The following is a 23,453-nucleotide window of genomic DNA, read 5'->3' on the forward strand; positions in this document are numbered from 1 at the left end:
GAGATCACAGGAGCGTAGGACACACAGAGACATCACAGGAGCGAAGGACAGACAGAGACATCACAGGAGTGTCGGACACACAGAGACAGAGAGATCACAGGAGCGTAGGACACACAGAGACATCACAGGAGCGTAGGACACACAGAGACAGAGCCATCACAGGAGTATAGGACACACAGAGACAGAGAGATCACAGGAGTGTAGGACACACAGAGCCATCACAGGAGTGTAGGACACACAGAGACAGAGAGATCACAGGAGTGTAGGACACACAGAGCCATCACAGGAGCGTAGGACACACAGAGACAGAGCCATCACAGGAGTGTAGGACACACAGAGACAGAGAGATCACAGGAGTGTAGGACACACAGAGCCATCACAGGAGCGTAGGACACACAGAGACAGAGCCATCACAGGAGTGTAGGACACACAGAGACAGAGAGATCACAGGAGTGTAGGACACAGAGCCATCACAGGAGTGTAGGACACACAGACACACAGAGACAGAGACTGATGACTCAGTATGAGTTATTTTTATTTTGTTGGTTTTTGTCTCTCCTCGGTCTTCTCTCCTTGTCTCCTTCTCTCCTTTCCTGAGGACTCCATTGCTCCTCCTATGTCGGGGGGGGGAACAAGAGGACATTTTATTCGTCTTTTGCAGTCTTTCGGAACGTGAACATGCTCGCGCTCCGGCTTCTGGTTCTGGTTCTGTTGGCGGCTCTGAGCGGGTCTGCGGTTCGGTCTCCGTACCAGGCGGTCCTGCAGCACAGCCGGGTCAGAGGCAGGCAGCACGGGTGAGTCATCCGAACCGAGCCGAGCTCCCAGAACTTTGTCTCACATTGTAATAGGAGCGTCATAGCTGCTTTATGACGTGCAGTAAACGTCAAATGGAGTTCCAATAACTAATAACAACTAATAACACTGCTGCTTATTATTTTAGTAAACTATTCCAGTGACGTCACACTGCGCTGATTTTTCGGAAAACTGGTGCAACAACCAGAAATCTGAAAAACGTCAAAACTACGAAACGATTGATTTAAATTACGCCGCGTTTAGTCAAATAACTTAAAAAGAAAAAAACCAAAAACTTTTCTTTTTGGGGAATCACGTGGAAAATGAGCGTCGTGCTCGTTGCAATGCTGTGCAAAAGTTTTAGGCATGTTACGAGGTTCTTTTAGATGGAACTTTATCAGAAAGTTCTGTGATGCCGTTTTAAAAATATTAGCTCGGTTTACTGAAGAGTTAAAAAAAAAAAACTGTTTTCTTCACATTTTAACTTGTTTTACACAATAAATTCGATTCTTGTCATTAAAGCTGGAGACCTGCTGTGTTCCCTGAGTGCTGCCTTCAGGTGCTTCCAGGTCCAAAAGGACCCAAATAAAGTAGAAACAAACCCTCAACAAAAGCAGAAATGTATCTTTGCCGTTGGACTCTAATGCGTGCATGTCTCCAAAAATCCATCTGAATCTGTCCCCACTCTGTTGTGTTGGAGAGTACAAACTTTATAACAAAAATAAGTTATATTTCACAACATTGGATCTAATTTTAACCATTTCAAATATAGGCCAGGCATTGTTTGAGGTAACTGTAAAAAGGAGTAAAGTTGCTGTGATTTTATCAAATTTTTTTTAATGTTTTTTTGGAGCCTTGTATTGGAGGGGACATTTTTTAAACAAAATTTCCAAGTTTTCAGGAATATCGCCATTAAATAACTGGACGAGATAGTATTGGTAGAAATGGAAGAAGGGTTTTGTAACATAAAAAATTGTCCTGCCTTTTATAATTTGTGCACCCTTTTGTTGTGTGGGCCGCCAGAAGAGGAGGTACTGCTGGCCCACCACCAGAGGGCGCCCTGCCTGAAGTACGGGCTTCAGGCACGAGAGGGCGCTGCCGCCATGGACACAGCCGGGGGTGACAGCTGTCGCTCATTACCTCTTGACAGCTGTCACCCATCTACTCAACATCATCTCACTCCATAAAGACCAGACGTCATCTCCACCTCGTTGCCGAGATATCATACTTCATTGGAGGTAATACTCTCAGCCTTTTTGTGAGATTTGTAACTCTGTTATTGTGAGAATTTGCAGGAGAACCGGTCGTTTGTAAGGAGGCTGTGCAAGACGGCGCTCCTTTTCAGCTGGGACCACTGCAACATATTGAATGAGAGGTGGAGGTGGCATTCCCACCGTTGTTGTTACTGGGTGTACACACACCCACACTTGACTGTCTTTGTTCTTCGCCAGCAGTACCAGATCCGACAGTCGGGGACGGTGATCACCTGGGAATTCGGGACTTGGCGGCTCCAGTATTCACCAGGTTCTGGGGCGGCGGAAATCGTGTGGTTCCGGCTCTTCTTAGGACAGACGTCTTCTATCCTCGAGCCTGCCCACACGTCACCTTTGTGTATTGACTGTAATGATATTCTGTGATTGTCTGTATGTTCGTTGTGCACATTCACAACATTAAATTGTTACTTTTTGGCTCATCTATTGACCGTTCATTTGCGCCCCCTGTTGTGGGTCCGTGTCACTACACTTTCCCAACACCTTTAACGTAAAAGAGCCCATCAAAGTCAACATATTTAGAAAGACATTGATAAAATATTAACTTTTAGAATACTGTTAATATCTAGTCTAATTTCAATTTATCAATTGATACTTTATTAAACAAATGACTTTATTCAAGCATTACACGCTTCTTACAAAGGTTTTTTTGTTCATGGATGATTAAATGAACTTAATATGGTAGGCTTCTTTTTCCAAAAGAGGATAAATGGTAAATGGACTGCATTTATATAGCACTTTTCATTTCACATTTCATTTCATTTTTTCATTTATGCAAATTGTGGATGCTTTAGGATTCCAGCAATGCATTCAGGACCCAACACACATTAGTGGAAATACCCTGGATCTGGTTCTTGCACGTGGGTTTGCTGTCACAAATATTGACATTTTGCCTCTCGCATCTATAGCCTCTGACCATTCACTTATCAGGTTTACATTTACGCTGCCGCGTTTAGTGGAACAACAACCTTGTCTACGACTGCGGCATCGTATTAAACCCTCAACTATGACTGAACTTGAGGCCAGACTACCTGATATTTTAGCTTTGAATCTGGAGAATGCTAAATCAGTGGACAGCCTCACGGATAGTCTAAATTTAACGCTTAAAACTAGACTTGATAAGATTGTGCCTCTTTTAAGGTCACACCCTCCTAAGGCACAGTCACCTTGGTTCAATGATTATTTGCGTGACCTCAGGCAGAAGGTTAGAGGTTTGGAACGGAAATGGCGTTGTTCCAAATTAGAGGTGCTTCGCCTTGTGTGGCGGGATGGTAGTTTTAGATTATAAGCATGCAGGCCACGAAGCGGACCTATTACTCGGATTTGATCAGTAAAAATAAACAGAACTCAAAGTCTTTGTTTGACACGGTCGCATTTCTTATTCACGGGCAGCCACCTGTTAGTCGTTCTCCCTTTTCAGCACAGGATTTCTTGGATTATTTTGAGAAGAAAATAGAAGATATTAGGCTGAGCATATCTCAGTACGCTTCGGCCCAGCCATTAAAACCTGCTATGGAGGTGGGCGCTACCATTGAGGTGTTACCTACATTGACAGAATTTAATAGTATTTCATTAGGTGTGCTGACGAAACTTGTGGCGTCTACAAAAAGCACAACCTGTTTATTTGATCCCGTACCAACAAAATTGTTTAAGGACCTGTGGCCCACTCTTGGGCCGACTGTGTTGGAAATTATTAATCTGTCATTAACCTCTGGATCTGTTCCGAAATATTTTAAATCTGCAGCGATTAAACCATTACTTAAGAAATCTAATCTTGACCCTAGTGTATTGAAAAATTACAGGCCGATATCAAATCTATCATTCTGTTCCAAAATTTTAGAAAAGGTGGTTTCACAGCATCTTGTAGACCACCTTACTGAGAATGATCTTTCTGAGCCGCTGCAGTCTGCTTTTAGGAAATATCACTCCACAGAGACAGCGCTCACTAAAGTAGTGAATGATCTTCTGCGAGCAATGGACTTAGACACCACTATGGTTTTGGTGTTGTTAGATCTCAGTGCTGCGTTTGATACCGTGGATCATCAGATTTTGCTCAATAGGTTGGAGAGTTTTTTGGGATTACTGGAAGTGCCCTTGCCTGGTTGACATCATATCTGTTCGTTCTCAATGTGTCTTGTATAATGGCACTACCTCTGACCTTGCTGACATGAGATTTGGGGTTCCACAGGGATCTGTTTTAGGCCCCTTGCTTTTCTCCTTGTATGTGGCACCCCTTGGGCGTATACTGCGGAGTTTTGGGATTGCCTTTCATTGTTATGCTGATGATATTCAGTTGTACATGCCGATAACTGCGGGAAATCTCACTCCCATAAAATCCCTGGAGAACTGTCTTCTATCAGTGAGAAGTTGGATGTCTAGTAACTTCCTACTTTTGAACTTTGATAAGACTGAAATGATGGTTCTTGGTCCAGCGAGACATCGGCATCAGTTTGACCAGCTGGCACTCAGCCTGGGTTCCTGTGTCATACATCATAAGGACAAAATGAGGAACCTTGGGGTAATTTTTGATCCCACGTTGTCTTTTGACCTCCACATCAGGGATGTTACTGGGACTGCTTTTTTCCATCTGAGAAGTATAGCGAGGATCCGCCCCATCCTGTCCATGGCTAATGCTGAGACCCTGATTCATCCTTTTGTTTCTTCTAGACTAGATTATTGTAATGTTCTATTTTCAGGGTTACCACAGTCCAGCATTAGGGGTCTTCAGCTGGTTCAGAACGCTGCCACCAGACGTCTGACACGTAGCAGAAGGTCTGAACATATCACACCCATTTTGGCATCTTTGCACTGGCTCCCTGTCTCTGTGAGAGCAGATGTTAAGGTTTTGCTATTGACTTATAAGGTTGTTCATGAACTGGCGCCATCTTATGTGGCTGATCTGGTGGAACTCTACGTGCCGGCCCGGGCTTTGCGGTCGCAGGATGTGGGACTTCTCTGTGTTCCCAGGGTGAAGAAGAAGTCAGCAGGTCAAAGAGCCATTTCGTTTCGTGCGCCCACCCTGTGGAACAGTCTTCCTGCGACCGTGAGGCAGTCTTAGTCTGTGGACATTTTTAGGTCAAGGCTCAAAACCTATTTTTATTCTCTTTCTTATGGATAGTTTTTATTTTTATTTGTTTTATTCTTTTACTTCTGTTTTTATTTATGTATTTGATTTTTTTTTAATTCATTTTTAATTATTTATTCAATTTTATGTTGACTTGTTTTATGTAAGGCGCCTTGAGATGGCTTTTGCTGTGATTTGGCGCATTCTAAGCTAATTAAATTAAATTAAATTAAATTAAATTAAAACTTTTCCATCTGCATCAGATGCTCAAAGCGCTTTACAGTAATGCCTCACATTCACCCCAATGTGAGGGTGCTGCCGTACAAGGTACTCACTACACACTGGGAGTAAATAGGGGATTAAGGACCTTGCCCAAGGGCCCTTAGTGATTTTCCGGTCAGGCTGGGATTTGAACCGAGGATCCTCTGGTCTCAAACCCAACGTTTAACCACGAGACCATCACCTCCCCCTCCATGCTGGGGATAAAAGTGTTTATTTCAGGACTCATACTTTAGACAATCTTAATAAAAACAAGATAAGTATGTAATTATTAAGGAAAAAAACCCTGAATCTCTATTTCATATATCTTAAGCAAAGATAACATTATATTATTTGAATCCCAGAAATGGCTGAAAATTACCTCAACGTATACGTCTGACAGGAAACAAGAACACAGAGCGGCTTTTACTCAGAGGAAGTCAAAATCTGATCCAGGCGCTCAAAGTTCTTCACAGTGATGCCTCACATTCAAATACACACACACACACACACACACACACACACACACACACACACACACACACACACACACACACACACACACACACACACACACACACACACACACACACACACACACACACACACACACACACACACACAGGGATAATATAATGAAGGCAGAGCCTTTGACCGAGCAGAGTTTTTCTCTATCGAAAAATATTGAAGTTGTTAACGTTGAAGTTGTTGAAAATTGAAGATTCAATTGGGCAATATTATTTTAATAATTATCTTCAGGGGTTGATGATTTCATTAAAAAAGTGACGTTTACACAACAAAAGATATTTATTCTCCTGACTTATGTGACACTGACAACATGCATAACGTATTAAATTAGAATTATACATAAATATACTCAGAGATATTTAATGACAATATCATAAAACAACATACTTATGCTATATACAATGTAGAAATATTCATTTGAGGACCTCTAATTACGTATAAATATAAATATGTATAAATATGCAACAGATTAGTAAGAGTTCATACTATTTCTATGTGTGTGTGTGTATATATATATAAAATAGAAATTTGATTCTTTCTTCAAGATCTGTAGTCAGTGTCACAACAATATATTTTTTATGTCTAATTCACAAATTTGATGATAAATAACTAATTATCACTGAGCACTTTTTAAGAAGCTGATCATTAGATAGTCAGATTTCAGGTGGATTCCTGGGATATTTCAACACTGGGAAGACGTATGTGACGGATGAATAGATTACTAACAGGACTTTATATTTGACTTTCAGATAAAAATATTACTAACCTGAATGAAGGTTGTTCTCTGTAGTGACAGTGACTAGATGAAATGTATCAATCCTTGGAGAAAAACTAGCAGAATTCTTTGCCAGTCCTTTTCATGCCCCCTCGATCGGGTGAGAACAGGTAGTCAGTCGTCCAAGTCCAGACGCTAGATTCATTATTATTCCTTTGTCTTTTAATCAGTACGTGAACAGCTAATTAATAGCCTCATAATTTTTGCTACTTTGTTTCCGAACACTGGAAGTGGCTTGTCATAGAACGGGACCTACGTGGTAGAAATGTTTTCATCCCGTTTTCTGTCCACACTGTAACTTCTTTTGGCTCTTTAAGCTGTTATGTTGCTTCAGAAACACTGTCTTCTTACCAGCATGAACGGCCTCGGCAGCGAGTTTCTATGCATTGACCTGTGAACCGGAAGTGTTAGCTAGCTCGGCGTACACTGAGAAACTCAAAACTGGCTTATTAATTTTTCCAAACTACTTTGATGATGGAAGCTATACAGTTATGGCGGTAATGCGTCTCGCTCAGTGTATTTCTACGCCAGCCTTTCGCTGGTGTCCGGCATGATGATCACAAAACCAAAGCAGCGCAAGCGCTAACAAGGTAATGCCGTTTCTATGCGTTTCCAGGAAAAAGTTCTCCCATCATGCCCCTCGGTCAGCCATATTGCTTCCTGTGTACTTCTTGTTTCAGTTTTCTGTTTTGTAGTCATGCAAACTGAGCTGGATGGGATATAAGAACACACTCGCGCTCGTCTGTCGTCATCCTCGCTTCACTTGCTTGGTATAAGGCCCCGTCACACTCAACACGAATGAGCACGAGCTGATCCGAATCAGGCGGAATGTCAAAAAAACAACAACACACAATTCATGCCACATGTGGGAGACAATAAGGATTGCGGAAGACAGCCGTCCAAACACCCAGACTGTGGTCCGACCCACCCCCACTGATTCCTGTGTACACCATACACATTAAGCCTCCGAATGCGGTACAAATGTATGTGGAACACACAGACAGCTGTCAGAATATGACAAATGCACTTACTTTGCCGTATGAGTGAGATCTGATTGCAGGTTGAAGAAATATAATCCAGCAGCACTTGAGGTGCCCTCGTGGTGTGTTCAGGCACAGTTGGGACATTCGGCCAGGATCCAAAATAGCGGATCATTTTGAACGGCCCCTCGAACACCACCAGAATGCTTTGATTGCCGTTTTCATGCCGTACAAATATTTAGATTGCAGTCAGATTGCGCTCAGACTGCACTGCGACCGCCATTCAATATTTTTCCACCATATTTTTCTGGGCGGTCACAGGAATCTGCTTGACTATTTCGACTGCTCCCAGAATGCTGTCCGATGTTCTCAAATGCACCTCGACAATTCTGGAAGGTGGGCCGAACATTCATTCAGATGGCATTCAGCCTCTGGTGTGACGGGGTATAACGACTTTGCTCAAAGGCACCTTAGTGATTTTCCAGTTTGATCACGGAATTGAATCTGTGACCTTCTGGTCACAAGCTCGTCTCTGTAACAGTCGATAAACCTGCGTGTCAGCACCTCCACAGGCTTCAAACATTTGTTAAACTTTTACTGAAATGCTCTAACATTTATCCCAACAGTTTAGAAATGTTCCCTTTCAGTTTCAGATTCAGATTCAGATTCAGTTTAAAGTTTTAATAATAAAACGTTTCCTCGTCACATGACGCCACCTGATGCTGTGATTCTTCAGACGATGATGAAAACAAGGACAGACACCATCACGGATACAAAAATATCACCCAGAAAAAGGCTTTTAAAAAAGAGAGAAAAGAAGAAAGAAGAATGAACAGAAAAGAGCAATTCCAGATGACGCGCACCGGATGGAGTTGTGTCCTGGCTCCGCCCACTTTAGCCAGAGCTGACATTGTTTTAATGACTGAACCGCCAAAGAAGTTTCATGTTTTCTGACTCCGCCCCCAAACTGACTCAAGATTTCTGATCAATCCTGCTAATAATAATAATAATAATAATGATAATAATAATAATAATAATAATAATACGTTGATGGTGTAACATTGATGGAGGACAGTGCCCCCTAGGGGCATTTAGCCCCAAAATAAAACAGACCCGAATGTCACATTTTAGAGTTAAATAAGTATATTTTTTGTGCTGATCATTTAACACATCCTGTGAAAATGTTTTCAGGAACTCTGTATCTCTTTTTTTCTTTTTTTGTCTTTCAGGCCAAATGTTTGTGCAATGCAGCAGGTCAAAGGCACCGAGAAGAAATACTTCACCAATTGTAAGCAGTGGTACCACCGCAAGATTTGCGGAAAACCCGCGTGAGTCCGACAAACCCACCCCATGCACACAGACCATCAAGGTCATAATTAGAAGGGTTGCAATTTGCATGTGAGCTTTGTTCCGAAATAACTGTGACGACAACACACACAAACAAAAGTATACTGATACATTTGTGAAACGTTAGCATAGCATGCTAGCGTCAATGCTGGTAATAGTACTGCAGCTGTCATTTAGTTCTTAAGTTTACATGAATTTCTATCACAGTAATTTTAGAATACTAAGTGATGATGTTAAATGCTAAAAATTTTACACGGAAACATCAGCATAGTAACATACTAGCATTTAGCATGTTAATAATATTATATTGTTTAACATATTATGCCAGTGACTGTACATTGATATTTGAGCTCTCCAGTTCCCTTTAACCCTCTGGGCTCCATGGACTCATCAACAAGTCCAAACCCATGTTTGGACTTGTTGGACCATATAGGCGTCAGGTGGCTGACATGGAATGTTGGGTGAACTCTGATGGACCTCGGAAGGCGGAGACGGACAGTGACAGGGTTAATGATCTTGGATATCGGGAACGGGCAAACAAGCCTGGGAGCCATTTTCCGAGGCACTCCTTGCAGTGGCAGGTAATGCATGGAAAGCCAAACCTGTTGTCCCAGGGTGTAGGAGGGCGTTATCTACTGTTTGCAATCCGTCGCTGTCTCGTAAGCCTGTGAAGTCCGCAACAGGGCTTTCCGGGCCCGCTCTCAGGTTCGTCCATCGGCAGCGCAAGATGAGTCCCAGAGCTGAACGTATCGGTGAACGAGTACACAAGTTCTGTAATGAGTAAACAAGGATGGTTGATGACCAAAAACCACATGAAACGGCGAAAAAGCAGAAGCAGATGTAGGAAGACTGTTGTGGGCTAGTTCAATCCATGGTAACTGAGAGGACCAAGAGGCAGGATATTGAGAGGCCAGGATCTGAGGACCCTTTTCAACTTCTTGGTTGAGATGTTCTGTTTGACCATTAGCTTTGGGATGATAACCGGACGTAAGGCTGGATGTGACCCCGAGAAGACGTAGAATTCCCTCCAAAATTGTGAAACAAACTGAGGACCCCGATCAGAGACAATATCCTGCGGTAACCCATGAAGCCTACAGACATGAGTTAAAAGAGCCTCGGCCATTTCCCTGGCTGAGGGGAGCCTAGGCAAAGGTACAAAATGAACCATCTTGGACAGACGATCCACAACAGTCATAAGTACCGAGTTGCCTTTAGAACCCGGCAACCCAGTCACAAAGTCAACCAAGATATGTGTCCATGGTTGGACAGGAACAGGCAGAGGTAACACAGCGCCCGCAGGAGGGCGAGTGGAGGATTTATGCATAGCACAAACAGAACAGGCATTAACATACTCTTTGACATCAGATAACATTTGCGGCCACCAAAATCTCTGCTTTAACACAAACATGGTTCTCTGGATACCTGGATGACATGAGAAATGACTACCGTGTCCCCAGCGGATTACCTCACTCCTAAGAGGAGTCGGAACGAATAATTTGCCAGTGGAACAGTCTGAGGGAACTGGAGTATTACCTTACATAGACCTTACATTAGCTTCAATATCCCAGGTAAGTGTAGACACGAAACAGGTTTCGGGAAGAATAGTTTCAGGACTAGGCGCGGAATCAGAAGAGTCTCTGAAGTGGGAGAGAGCGTCTGGCTTCCCATTCTTAGACCCCGGATGATAAGATAACACCAGATTAAATCTGCTGAAAAATATGGCCCACCTGACCTGTCAAGCGCTAAGCCGTTTCACTGTGCGGAGATAGGCTAGGTTGTTATGGATGATCCAAACTAAGAAAGGCAGCTGTGCCCCCTTCAACCAATGGTGCTGCTCCTCCAAGGCCACTTTGACCAATGCTGTAATTTCGTTCAGCAGCAGGACTTTTCTTGGACAAAAATGCACAGGATGTAATGAGAGAGAATGGCCCAATACCAACGTCAGACGCATCGACTTTGACCACGAATTGCCGGGCGGGGTCAGGAAGGAGCAGCACGGGGGCTTTTGTAAAATGACGCTTTAGGTTCTGGAACACCTCCTCGCCATCTGGGGTCCACACAAAAGACCACTGCAAGGAGGTAGTATTATGCAGAGGAGCTGCAATGGTACTAAAGTTACAGATAAACTTATGATAGAAATTGGCGAAACCAAGGAACCTCTGAACATCCGTACGACTACTTGGAACCACCCAATCACGAACTGCTGCAACCTTAGCAGGGTCCATCTGGATCTCCCCCTCAGAAATTACAAACCCCAAGAACGACACTGTGGAACGGTGGAACTCACATTTTTCGGCTTTGACATAAAGGCCGTTTTGCAGCAGAGTTTGGAGAATGGTCCGGACTTGCTGTGTGTGAGTTTCCAAATCGGGTGAGTAAATGAGAATGTCATTGAGATAAGCAAAGACATATTTGTTAAGGTACTCGTGCAGTACATCATTAACAAGATTTTGGAACGCAGCAGGAGCAATTAGTAAGACCAAATGGCATTACAAGATATTCGTAGTGGCCTGTGGGTGTATTAAAGGCGGTCTTCCATTCGCCCCTGGGTGTATGCGAAGCAGGTGATACGTGTTCTGTAAATCTAGCTTCGGAAAAATCTTGGCTCCTTCTAGCACTTCAAACGCAGAGGAAATAAGTGGTAAAGGGTACCGATTTTTGACCTTGATGTCATTAAGTCCTCGATAATCAATGCAAGGGTGGAGGGTCTTATCTTTTTTCTGTACAAAGAAAAACCCCACCCTTGCAGGCGAGGATGAAGGATGAATCAAACGAGCCGCGAGTGACCCCCTGAATATAGGTGTTCATAGCTAGACGTTCTAGTGCAGAAAGAGAGAACAGCTTGCCCTGGGGGGGCGCACGCTCCGGGAGAAGGTCAATAGCGCAGTCGTGACTTAGCCTTAGCCTTGCTATAGACTTCAACGAGATCATGGTAGCAGGATGGGACCCTCTCTAGATCTGACTTAATTACACTAGATGGTACAACAGACTTGGTCAGACAGGAATCATTACATGCAGGTCCCATGACTCAGTTTTACCCCGAGACCAATCAAGCCATGGTTTGTGGCATTGAAGCCAGGCAGTGGTGGGCACAGATAACCAAAAAATGAACTTTGATAACAGATTACAGATACAGATAACTGATAAATTCCAGTATTGTCTCCGGTACACTTGCAACTACGAACAAGCTGATTTTGAGTTTTAACACTACAATCGCTTCTGGAAGCATCAAAAGGGATGACAGACCCAAACAATAAGTCAGCACTTCTGTCTTTGAGCATCCTGCCCCCTGCTGGAAGCTCCTGTTTACTACATGGCTTCCAGCACAGAAGCAAGCTGAGAGAAGCCACGAAGCTCAACTCTCTACTCAATCACAATGCTGCCGTCAGGCGGAGGTCTTGGAAAATAAAGCAATGCTGAGTTATGGTTTGGTGTATAAATAAAATGAATAATGACAGAATAATTCCATTAATGTCAGTTCTGTCATTTGTACAAAGTTAAAATATAACATATATCTTTTAATGTTGAATAATGCACTAATTCTGAAGTTATGTAACAAACACAGATAGATCGCAAAGGATTCTGGGTAAATTGTGCCTTCGCTAACACTGACTGGTTGTAAACCAACACGTTAATGTGAGGTGTGTCGTGCGTTGGTATTTACAGATAAATGTGCTTTTGTAAAATATTCCATTTTTTATTTGTAAAAAAAGGCATTTTCAAAAAAAAACAAAACAAGTTATAATTAGATAACCGTCTGATATAACCAGTGTCAAAAATAAATAATAGAACACTGCCATGATCTACTGGTCCCAGACGTTCAGTATTTAAGCTGGGTTTACACTGTGCGAGTTTTGGCCCTTTTTCAGCTGATTTTTCATTTGTGTAAGAATTTTTTGGATCGCACCAAGTTTCAGGTTAATCACGCATCCTGCATCGTTTAGTATACATGGAGTAACAAGCTGCGTTTAACATCTCACAACCTCCTCCTGATCGGCGATTGTATGGTCAGATGAAAATCAAACCTGTTTGATATTCTGGTTGGGCATTGTGAGGGTATCCTGCTGCTGAAGCGCTACAAGCATCCAACCTCTCGCACTGTGCCTGTGCAAACACCGCAGACCTGTCTTGTAATGTTTTTTTTAACTTTGATGTCTCGAGAGTTTTTGTAAAAAATAAGAAATGTAAATTAAATTTGAAAAAAAAGCTTCTGTTTACGTTTTGTTTCTGGAAACACGAGTCCGATGTGTGGTTTTTGAACATACAATGTGTGTGAGAACATAAATCGGGCGCTCTGAACTTTTACACCGTGCGGTTCTGTGGTACAGTTTGAGCTGGAACCAAGTACAGTGATTGAAAATATCAGTCCAGCTTCAGTTTGAATACTGCCATGAACACTGCTGGCCAGTAGACGGCAGTAGAGACTGTGAAAACTTGCCAAAACAAAATTCCAGATAATCTATGTCTGCTACATTTAAGATGCGTGGAATTTAATAAACGCAAACACAATAACAACATCTATAAACCCAGAGAATATATTCACGAGAGTTTTAGGCACTAGAGTTTAATGCTGTTGTCCATGGAGCCTGATCAGAGTGTCTGAAATGCATTTCTCATGTCATGAACGTACTGAGATTACCCTATCCTGCCCATAATGCACTTGGCACAGCATGTCCACGCTAAAACCTTAAAATTAGCGCATTACTTTAAAACTAAAACATACATCTGATATTTTCACTTTATAAAACTTCAGACGTGACGGTAATTTTAAATAACTTGTCAGAAATTACTTTGGTTAAAATTTGAACCATAAGTTAAAAATGTATGCCTCTGGATGACTTGGGTGATATTGCTCGCGTATATGTATGGGATTAAAAGAATACATTTTTTTTTTTTGGTGACCAGTTTTCCTTTGACTGCAGAGGATAGAGCGGTTTTATCTAGAAACAGCTCTCTTCTGTTTGCAGATTGTAGAACTACACATCTGCTATGAAACATTTAACAGATAGGTGTTCAACTGATTTTAAATTTTAAAAATGTTTGTAGCGGTTCAGCTTTGTTTACCACATTAACGGTCTAAAAATTATCTTTTAAATTTTAAAAATGTTTGTAGCGGTTCAGCTTTGTTTACCACATTAACGGTCTAAAAATTATCGGACAAAAATTTATCGGAAGATAATTAGTCTGATAATGGTTTTCAAAGTTATCTGAAAAGATAATCCGATAATGAAAACATTATCTTCGATAATTATTGGTTATCGGATTATCGGAAATGTGCCCACCACTGAAGCCAGGGATGCCCCAGTATAACTGAGTGAGTCATTTGATCAAAAATGTGAAAAATAATTTTTTCAGTATGATTTTAAGGGATGGTCATATGAACGGATTGTGTGCAAAACTCAATTTGGCCCAACGCGCGGACATCCATGGCATGAACCACCAGAGGGCGTGAAAGGCAGTGCATTTTAAGGTGGAGGGACCTGGCGAGAGAGGACCACATGAGATTAGAAGATTAGATTAGAAGATTAGATCGGCTCCTGAGTCAGTAAACACAGGGATGGACAAGGTAGCATGATCAGACTTAAGTTCAGCAATAAGCACATCTTGTGAAGAAGGAACAACTGAGCTCTGACTTACCCACACTACTGATCTCAGCCGCACTGGAGCACCCCTAACAGGACAGTGTGTGAGAACATGACCTGATCGTCCACAGTAATTCCATGCGGCGTCACTCTCATTCTTTGTTGGAGAGACGTGCCCTTCCCACTTGCATGGGCTCTTTGGTAGCACCGGAAGAGGCGTGGACCCCCGTGTGACTGGGGGTAGAAGGCTGGTTGGGCATGGAGGTGACCCTTGGAGTAGGATGATGGCTGTCCCCGGTGAGGACGGTTGACTAAGCGATGATCGGTTCGGATCGCCAGTGCGATGAGGTCATCAAGATTTTTGGGCAGGTCCACCGCGATGAGCTGACTCTGGATGCTGTCATTCAGGCCCTGGGAAAACACATCCTGGAGCGCCGCAGGATTCCATTCACTCTTCGCGGCCAAAATACGAAAGTCTATGGTGTAGTCAGCCATCCGGGATTGCCTTGCTTTAGCTTCATCAGCGAGTGTGCTGCCTCGCACGCAGGAGACATGTGTTGGAATACCTGCTGCAGAGAGTTGGTGAAGGCTGCAAGGGAGGAGCAAGATGGCGAATTGCGGCTCCACTCAGCCATGGCCCACGCTGGTCAGGTGAATGATCACGAATGCTATCTTCGCCCTTTCAGACGGAAACATTGGTGACATTAACTCCAAGTGTAACTCACACTGTGATAAATGGCTTTACGTCCCCTGACTCTCCGGAAAATTGCTCAGACTGGGAGAGTTGATTACAGACGTCAGAGATGGGTACCGAAGCCGGCGGGGCTGCTGACAGTCCCGGAAGTGGTGAGGTGGCGAGGACCGTGTTGGTCGTGGCCTGACACTTCATGGTAGACAGTAGTTGCTCCATCTGAGAGCTCACGGAGTCGTGAAGGTGTCTTGCCGCTTAGCTAGTGTGCTAATACCAGAGTGCAGGGCGACAAGCTGGTTCTCCTGTTGAGCTAGCTACTGACTGTGGTGGCGTACCGCCCGCTGGAAAACGTCTGCATCCGCTGGCCAGATCGATCTATCAGGTTTGGCTGGTAAAGCAGACTGGACACAAATGCAGGATGCAGGTACACAGCTCAGTGGAGTTAAAGCGTTTACTTGGTTCGTTAGCTGGGGTCGGTACACAGACAGGCAGTCCAAAAGAAGCAACAGTAACAAAATCATCAGGCTTAGGTGTGGTCGAGGTACACAGGCAGGTAATCAAAAAAACACAATGAAGCAATCAAGGCAAGGCAAGGCAAAAAAAAATAAATAAATAATACAAGGAACTCAGCTGGAAAGAGGCACAAGGCACAGCGATGTGGCGAGGGACAAAGGCAAACTGTGAGGTTTATAAAGCACCCAGGTGATTAACTGCAAATCAAGAACAGGTGTGTGGAGAAGCTCCCAGAACCACGGTGTGGCCAGACAGAGAGAAACGCCCACCAACAAGTGCCAAGAGAGAGATAAGAAAGAGTAGGACAGAGAAAACCCAAGCAGAAAGACAGATCACAAAGGCAAAACAAACAAGACAGTAAAACAGAACACCACCTAAACGGATCCAAAACCTGACAGGGCCTAATGGTAAGAGCTGACACTAACTAAACTTCAAACTTAATTGAATGGCCAGAGTCTGCTCCACTAAGCAACATCACCAGGGAGAAAGAAAGAAGAAATGGAACCTGAACTCTGAACCTAGCCAGTGCATGTCCCCAAGATATATCACCCCACCCGCCACACAAAAGTAACCATCCTATTCAGGGATTAGCTTGCGTTGGCAGCAACGAAGGTTTGGCTGTTGGCTGCGGTCATGTTCAACTGCCTGCAGCACATTCTGCAGGTGCTGCTCCTTCCTGGCTAGTGCAACAAAGTCGGACGTGAGCTTGACGCCATGCTCGGCACAGTCATTGACCACGTTCATTGCATATACATTAACCTCACTTTTTTTGAATGCAGCATTGGTCGCCCATTCCTTCACAATGGGCCTCATATATCAATGTTGCGCACTTGTGGCGTAAATTTACGGCGTAAACTTGAAATACACCAAAGCCGCCGTGACATGTATCAAGCAGTGCGCACCTGTCCATTTCTGGTGTATGCCTGACGTGATCTTGATAAATGCGGCGGGTGGAAATGATCGTAATATTCAGACTCCGCTTCAGACACACCCTCATTTTATGACATGGAAGGCGGGAAGACGGCAATGAAAAAGAACTCCACCAATCACGACGCGTGCCAATAGAGCGTCGAAAGCGGCCGTCGTATCAATTGTTTTGTAGTATATAATCAATAAAGTGTTACAGTGGTCCCTCATTAATCGCTGGAGTTACGTTCTAAAAAATAGCCCGTAATACGCGAAACCACGACGTAGTCAGCGTTATTTTTTACAATTATTATAGACGTTTCAAAGCTGTAAAAACCCTCACTACACAGTTTATACACTTTCTCAATCAGGCATGAACATTTTCTCACTTTTCTCTCGTGTGTAAACACTCTCAAAGTTCAAACCTTAGTAGGAAAATAATACCAAACTGTTTTCAGGCCCAAACATTTGTTTGAGAAATAAAAATAGAACGTTTTCCTATAAATAATTATGATGGCATTTAGAACTAACGAATTAATTTTAACGATCAACGAACGAGGTCGGACACATAAGAAATTATTAATAGTGACTCACCAGTATTTCACAGATCGGGCCTCTGCATCCTGGCGCTGCGCCTTTTCCACTCACATCTCGCTGCAGCAGGTGTTTGTTTCCGTGTGACAAACACAGTTATGAGTAGTTGTTGGCGCTCTTTTCTCTTCTGGGCAACAAGATTCTTATAAACAGATACGCAGAACACAGAACACTGTAAAAAAAAAAAGGCATGCAAAATTGGACTAAATACTCCGCGAGACTCCAAGGCCACGACAGGTGAACGGCGTTATAGCGAGGGACCACTGTATTCTCTTTACACATTTCAATAATTCTTGACATGGATATTTGCTCGCTCAATTAATAAGACACGCCTAATCTGTCAAATTTCTTTATTTTTTAAATGTATTTCTGTATTTATTTTATTGTGACAACCGAATGGAGACGACAAAACCTGGTTGCAGCACGGGCGAATTAAGGGAATGACGAAACTACAGTTGTTATTATCAATTTCATAGTCTAAAACAGGGGTGGGCAAGAAGGGCCGAAGCACTGCAGGTTTTCCTTGCTACCAATCACCTCAGCAAGTGATTTCATTAATGTTCAGGTGTCTCAGCAGGTGATTTCATTGATAACCAGGTGTTTATGTTCAAGGGAGAGGCTCATCAGCAACCCACCTGCTGAGGTGATTGGTTGCAAGGAAAACCTGCAGTGTCTCGGCCCTCGTTGCCCACCCCTGGTCTAAAACGATCACACCACATGAAGTTAAGCTCAGCGCTGCTCTGGCTCCAGGCTCGAAGTCTGGAGAAAAAGTCGAGCAGCGCTTTCTTTGCAGTCAGCGCTGTGGCCATGGATCGTGCTCCATAACAATCCCACAAAGGCGGGATTTGTATTGATTATTATGTAGTATAATCAGGAAAGTGTTATTTATGTAACATATGCATTGATTTGTATAATGGCACTGTTTATCATGTTGATCATCTTAATTTTTATGTGGATTCCAGCGCTGGTTCATTTTGGTGTATAATTTACGCCACCTCTCGACCTGGTGTATATTTTCAGCGCAGCGTACGCCAACGACCACATTGATTAATGCCAAGTAGCACAGCCGTTTTGGCGTACACCCCATATATGCTCAAATATCGCCGTGGTGCAAGCAGGTGGTTGGCAACAGGGTGGACAACTTTGGCTTGCCAAAGCCAGTGCCAAAACGCTGCTCAGGGATGTGCATGGGGAGATCAGTGTTCATGTGCTCCAAGATCACAGTGGCAAGTGCACGCTTGTCATCCTAGGGCACCTTGCTGCTGAAGAGAGCCAGAAGTAGCATCTCACCTGTCAGGTACCAGCGATGCCTCTCCAGTGCCTTGATCGCTGATGCTGTAATGCCCTCATCTACAGCCTTGTATGACTGCAGGTGGTGGTAGAGTGTCAGGTCATTCCAGGCAACATCTACAGCTTTCTTGCAGGTCAACCACCACTTTGCATAGATGTGTGTAATGAAAATGGCAAATGCCCAAATCTTCGGTACCTGCTGTCATGTGGTGATTGTGCCCTGGGGAAGCAACATGATGTGCAGCTACCTCAAAGCCAGCTTGAGAGTATAGAGCAGCTTGGCCATCCATCGGGCCTTGTGGAGCACTCCCAGTCGTTGGAAGGTCACTGCAGTCTGCTCTTCACCATCTGCATCCAGAAACACAAGACACAGCTGCACAAACTCACGGTAGTCACCTCACTTGTGGTCAGTCACTTCTTTTGCGCACCTGACAAGTTCAGCAAATAACTTGCCCAGGAGAGGTTGCTCAGTGTTGCCAGGAATGTAGCGGGGCCATTGGCTACAGGATTCTTGTGGTAACAGGTTCCATTTCTCTCTCAGACATGTGAACAAGGTAACCTCTGGTGAGCGTGATGACTCCACCTTCAGTCTGTGAAAACCTAGTTCAGGAGGACCTTACCAATGTGGTGCTGGCACCCAGACCAAAGCAGTGGTCGGCCCAGTGAGAGCTGTATGGCAATGCAGGCTGCTGTGAGATGGCAGGTGTTTGACACAGTGGTGTCAAATGCCATGTTCACAACCTGGTCAGCGCAGCACCAGTCCTGCAGCAACTTGCATGTCAACCGGGCAATGATCACTCCACATGCCTCATTGGCCAAATGCTGCAAACTGCTGTTCGGTGCATGTGCACAAACAACAGTCAGAGTTTTCTTCCCATGTCACCCAAAGTGCAGGGTGGCAACCCTCTCTTCTACCGGGGTAAACTCCAACATAGCAGCACTGAGCCAGAGTGAGTATCCCTACACCTGCCTGTGCCTCACACCCTAGGCAACTCAAGAGAAGAATAAGGTCCAACCTGTGTCAAGGAGAGTGGTTCTGGAGCAGAGGCTGTGTGTGGAGGTGAGGCCTACCAGATCTAACTGGTATCACTCCACTTCCTGCACAAGCTCTGACTCCTTCCTCCACAACGAGGTGAAGTTCCACACCCCCAGAGCTAGCCCCTGTCACCTGGGTCTGGTCCGCCAAGGCCCTCGCCTTTCACTGCCACCCAAGGGACAGCGCACCCGACACCAGTGGTTCCCCCTGTGGGTGGTGAGCTAACAGGGTGGAAATTTAAGGTCCATATTGCCTTTTCGGGCTGTGCCCGACCGGGCTGCATGGCAAGGCCAGCCACCAGGCGCTCGCTGACGGGCCCTGCACCCAGGCCCTCCATCCAGGCCTGGCTCCATACAGGAGGCCCGGGCTTCCTCTGGGCTGGGTCACATTTCCTCTGCCTTGTTCTGTCATGGGCTTTTGTGAACCATCCTTACTCTGGCCCCTTGCCTGAGACCAATTTTTGCACATAAGCCTCTCCACCACGATAAGGTGATTGTTCCCGGAGAGGTGTAGAGGACCACACACAGACAGACAGACAGACAGACAGACAGACAGACAGACAGACAGACAGACAGACAGACAGATAGATAGATAGATAGATAGATAGATAGATAGATAGATAGATAGATAGATAGATAGATAGATAGATAGATAGATAGATAGATAGATAGATAGATAGATAGATAGATAGATAGATAGATAGATAGATAGATAGATAGATAGATAGATAGATAGATAGATAGATAGATAGATAGATAGATAGATAGATAGATAGATAGATAGATAGACAGACAGACAGTTTGAATTATTTAATTATTTGTTTAATCAATTGTTCAAATCCTGACATCACAAAGTTCTGGAGGGATAGCTGATGTAGCTGAACCATGCAAATGCTTTAAAAGTTACCGTTTGACTGAGTTGTCCAGCCACATCAACAGCTGCTGTCCAGTTAGTGGCATCATTTGAAGCACAGATGTCTGCTAACATGCTGGATTATCTAACGTTACTGCAAAATTAAACATTAGCAATTGACAACAAGGTATTGTATCTTAGTTTGGGTGCAAAGCTTCAATTCAAAGTACCAAAGTGTGTTTTGAAGATTCAGGAGTGCCTTGTGCTACAACCTTTTCTTCGAATTATGTGATGTTGTGTGATGTTTGCAAACGTACACAGGCAAGATCAGACAAAAAGCAGTTGGGACCTGGACTTGGAACAAAGGTGTACTATAATTTTTCAGGACACTACAGCCAGACTAAGGGACGACAGCAGCCACGAGATTCTGACACTGAAGCACAGTCAGATATACGTGCACACACACAGGACACAGTGATTCAGCCAGCTGCCACCATTAGGCAACACACGGGTCTGGCCATTGATGGACCCTTTAACTCTTGGCACATCATTAGGATGTTAGACATGTGGGTTAGATGAACTGGTGACTCTAAACTGACCATAGGTGTGAAAGTCTTTGTCTGTTTGTGGCCCTGCAGCAGATTGGCAGTCAATACAGGGTGAACCCCACTCACTGACCTCTGGGATAGGCTCCACCTCCCCCATGACCCGTAACTGGAAGAAGCGGGTGGAGAAAATAAATGAATGAAAGTCAGTTTGGCTTGTAGTAGACCATTTCAGTGACCCAAAGGCAACGCCTGCAGATGAATGAATGAATGAGTTTATTCAGCACGCACATTAACAAAACAAAACAAAATACCAACATAAATTCTTACTAACATAAATTAAAAAAAGCAAACAAAAGAAAAATACAACAATAACTCAGTTTCTCAAATTAGGTGCGGCCGAATGGGCATGGGCTGAAGCAAAAGCTTATAAACGCCCACCCCGTACACCCGTTACTATCCACAGTTAAATACACACAAATAAGATAGAAATCAGAAAATAACATAACTAAACAGAATAGAACAATTTCATATTTACATTTTACATTTACATTTTATATCTACATTAGAATATAGTTAGGTATTAACAATTGCATCAATGGCATTCCATTATTTCAATTCATTTAAAGTTTAACACATTTTTACCTTCTAAGCAGTTACAAATAGTCTTGCACTCTGATCATTACTGGCATAATGTCATACACCAAATACTGTTCAATGTCTATACAATAGTCTACACTTCTTACTAACTCTATAAACATTTTTACTCATTTATGTACTGTGCTAACATAATTTCTTTATATTTATTTTTGAACTTATAAATGTTTCCACACAATTTAATGTGGTTGTCCAAATGATTCCATAATTTAACTCCACATACTGACACACACCAACTTTTCAGAGTAGTTCTTACATAATTTACTATAAAGTTACCACATCCCCTCAATCCATACTGTCCTTCTTTCTTACAGAACAGTTTCTGTATATTACATGGCAGTTCATTTTTATTGGCTTTAAACATTAGTAATGCAGTATGAAACTTTACCAAATCAGTCATTTTTAATAATTTTGACCTGATAAACAATTCATTTGTGTGGTCTAGATATCCTACTTTATGCAAAATTCTAACTGCGCGTTTTTGTAATATAACGAGGGGATGAAGTGAACTCTTATAGTTGTTACCCCATACTTCTATACAGTAAGTTAAATAAGGCAAAATCAATGTACAATATAACACTCGAAGGGCATCATGCTCCAACAAATATTTAACTTTATTAATAACTGCGAGACTTTTGGAAACTTTACTCTGTATATATCTAATGTGCTTTTTCCAGCTTATTTTTCATCTATTATTACACCAAGAAATTTACATTCTGATACTCTTTCAATTTGAACACCATTTATACATATCTTTATCTCAGAGTTTACTTTGTAATTTCCAAAAAACATTATTTTTGTTTTATCTAGATTTAAAGATAATTTATTTGTGTCCATCCAACTTTTTAGTTTATTCAATTCCTCATTAATAATACAGTTAAGTTCACTATAATTTTCTTTTGCATAAAATATGTTTGTGTCATCCGCAAATAAAATCATTCTCATCATTTTGGATATGTTAAATATGTCATTTATATATAAATTAAATAATTTTGCTCCCAAAATTGAACCTTGGGGTACTCCACATAAAATCTCCAAGTTATTTGATGTAAACTCACCCATTTTCACAAACTGCTTTCTCTCCGTTAAGTAACTCTGTATCCATTGCAGTGCAACTCCCCTAACACCATACATTTCTAATTTTATAATCAAAATTGAATGATTAAGAGTATCAAAAGCTTTCTTTAAGTCTATAAAAATGCCAACTGCATATTTCTTTCTCTCTATAGCATTGGTTATCTCCTCTATGGTTTCAATTACTGCCATTGAAGTGGACCGCTTACTCCTAAAACCATATCGGCATTCATTAAGAATTTCATACTTTCCAATAAATGACTCTAATCTATTGTCATATAGCTTTTCCAAAATTTTAGAGAATTGTGGGAGTAAAGAGACTGGTCTATAGTTTGTAAAAATGTGTTTATCTCCACTTTTAAATAGAGGGACAACTTTAGCCATTTTTATTTTGCTTGGAAATTTTCCCATTATAAAAGATAAATTACAAATATAAACAAGTGGTTTGACAATACTTTCTATTACTTTTTTAACCAGTATCATGTTAATATCTTGAAAATCAGTTGAAGATTTACTTTTAAATTTTCTAACAATAGTAATAATTTCAAGTTCATCTACAGGAGAGAGAAAAAATGAATTTCTATTTCTCTTAATAAGTATTGGAGCATCAGGACCTTTACCAGAAATTTTATTGGCCAAATCCGGGCCAATATTAACAAAAAAATCATTAAAATGATTTACAGTTTCACTCATCTCAT

At 42.6% G+C, this 23,453-nt stretch overlaps 1 protein-coding gene across 2 annotated transcripts in view; it reads left to right on the forward strand.

Moving 5' to 3' along the window:
- The first annotated feature begins 629 nt into the window (after window positions 1-629).
- Window positions 630-23,453, forward strand: part of tgfbi (transforming growth factor, beta-induced) — a 74,966-nt gene continuing 52,142 nt past the window's right edge. For both annotated transcript variants that reach the window (XM_034182254.1, XM_034182255.1), the window contains exons 1-2: window positions 630-794; window positions 8,898-8,996. In XM_034182254.1, the coding sequence (XP_034038145.1) occupies window positions 679-794; window positions 8,898-8,996 (215 nt within the window). In that variant the 5' untranslated portion in view covers window positions 630-678. The remainder of the gene's footprint in view (window positions 795-8,897; window positions 8,997-23,453) is intronic.

The sequence above is a fragment of the Thalassophryne amazonica genome, chromosome 11, assembly GCF_902500255.1.
Source record: "Thalassophryne amazonica chromosome 11, fThaAma1.1, whole genome shotgun sequence".
NCBI lineage: Eukaryota > Metazoa > Chordata > Actinopteri > Batrachoidiformes > Batrachoididae > Thalassophryne > Thalassophryne amazonica.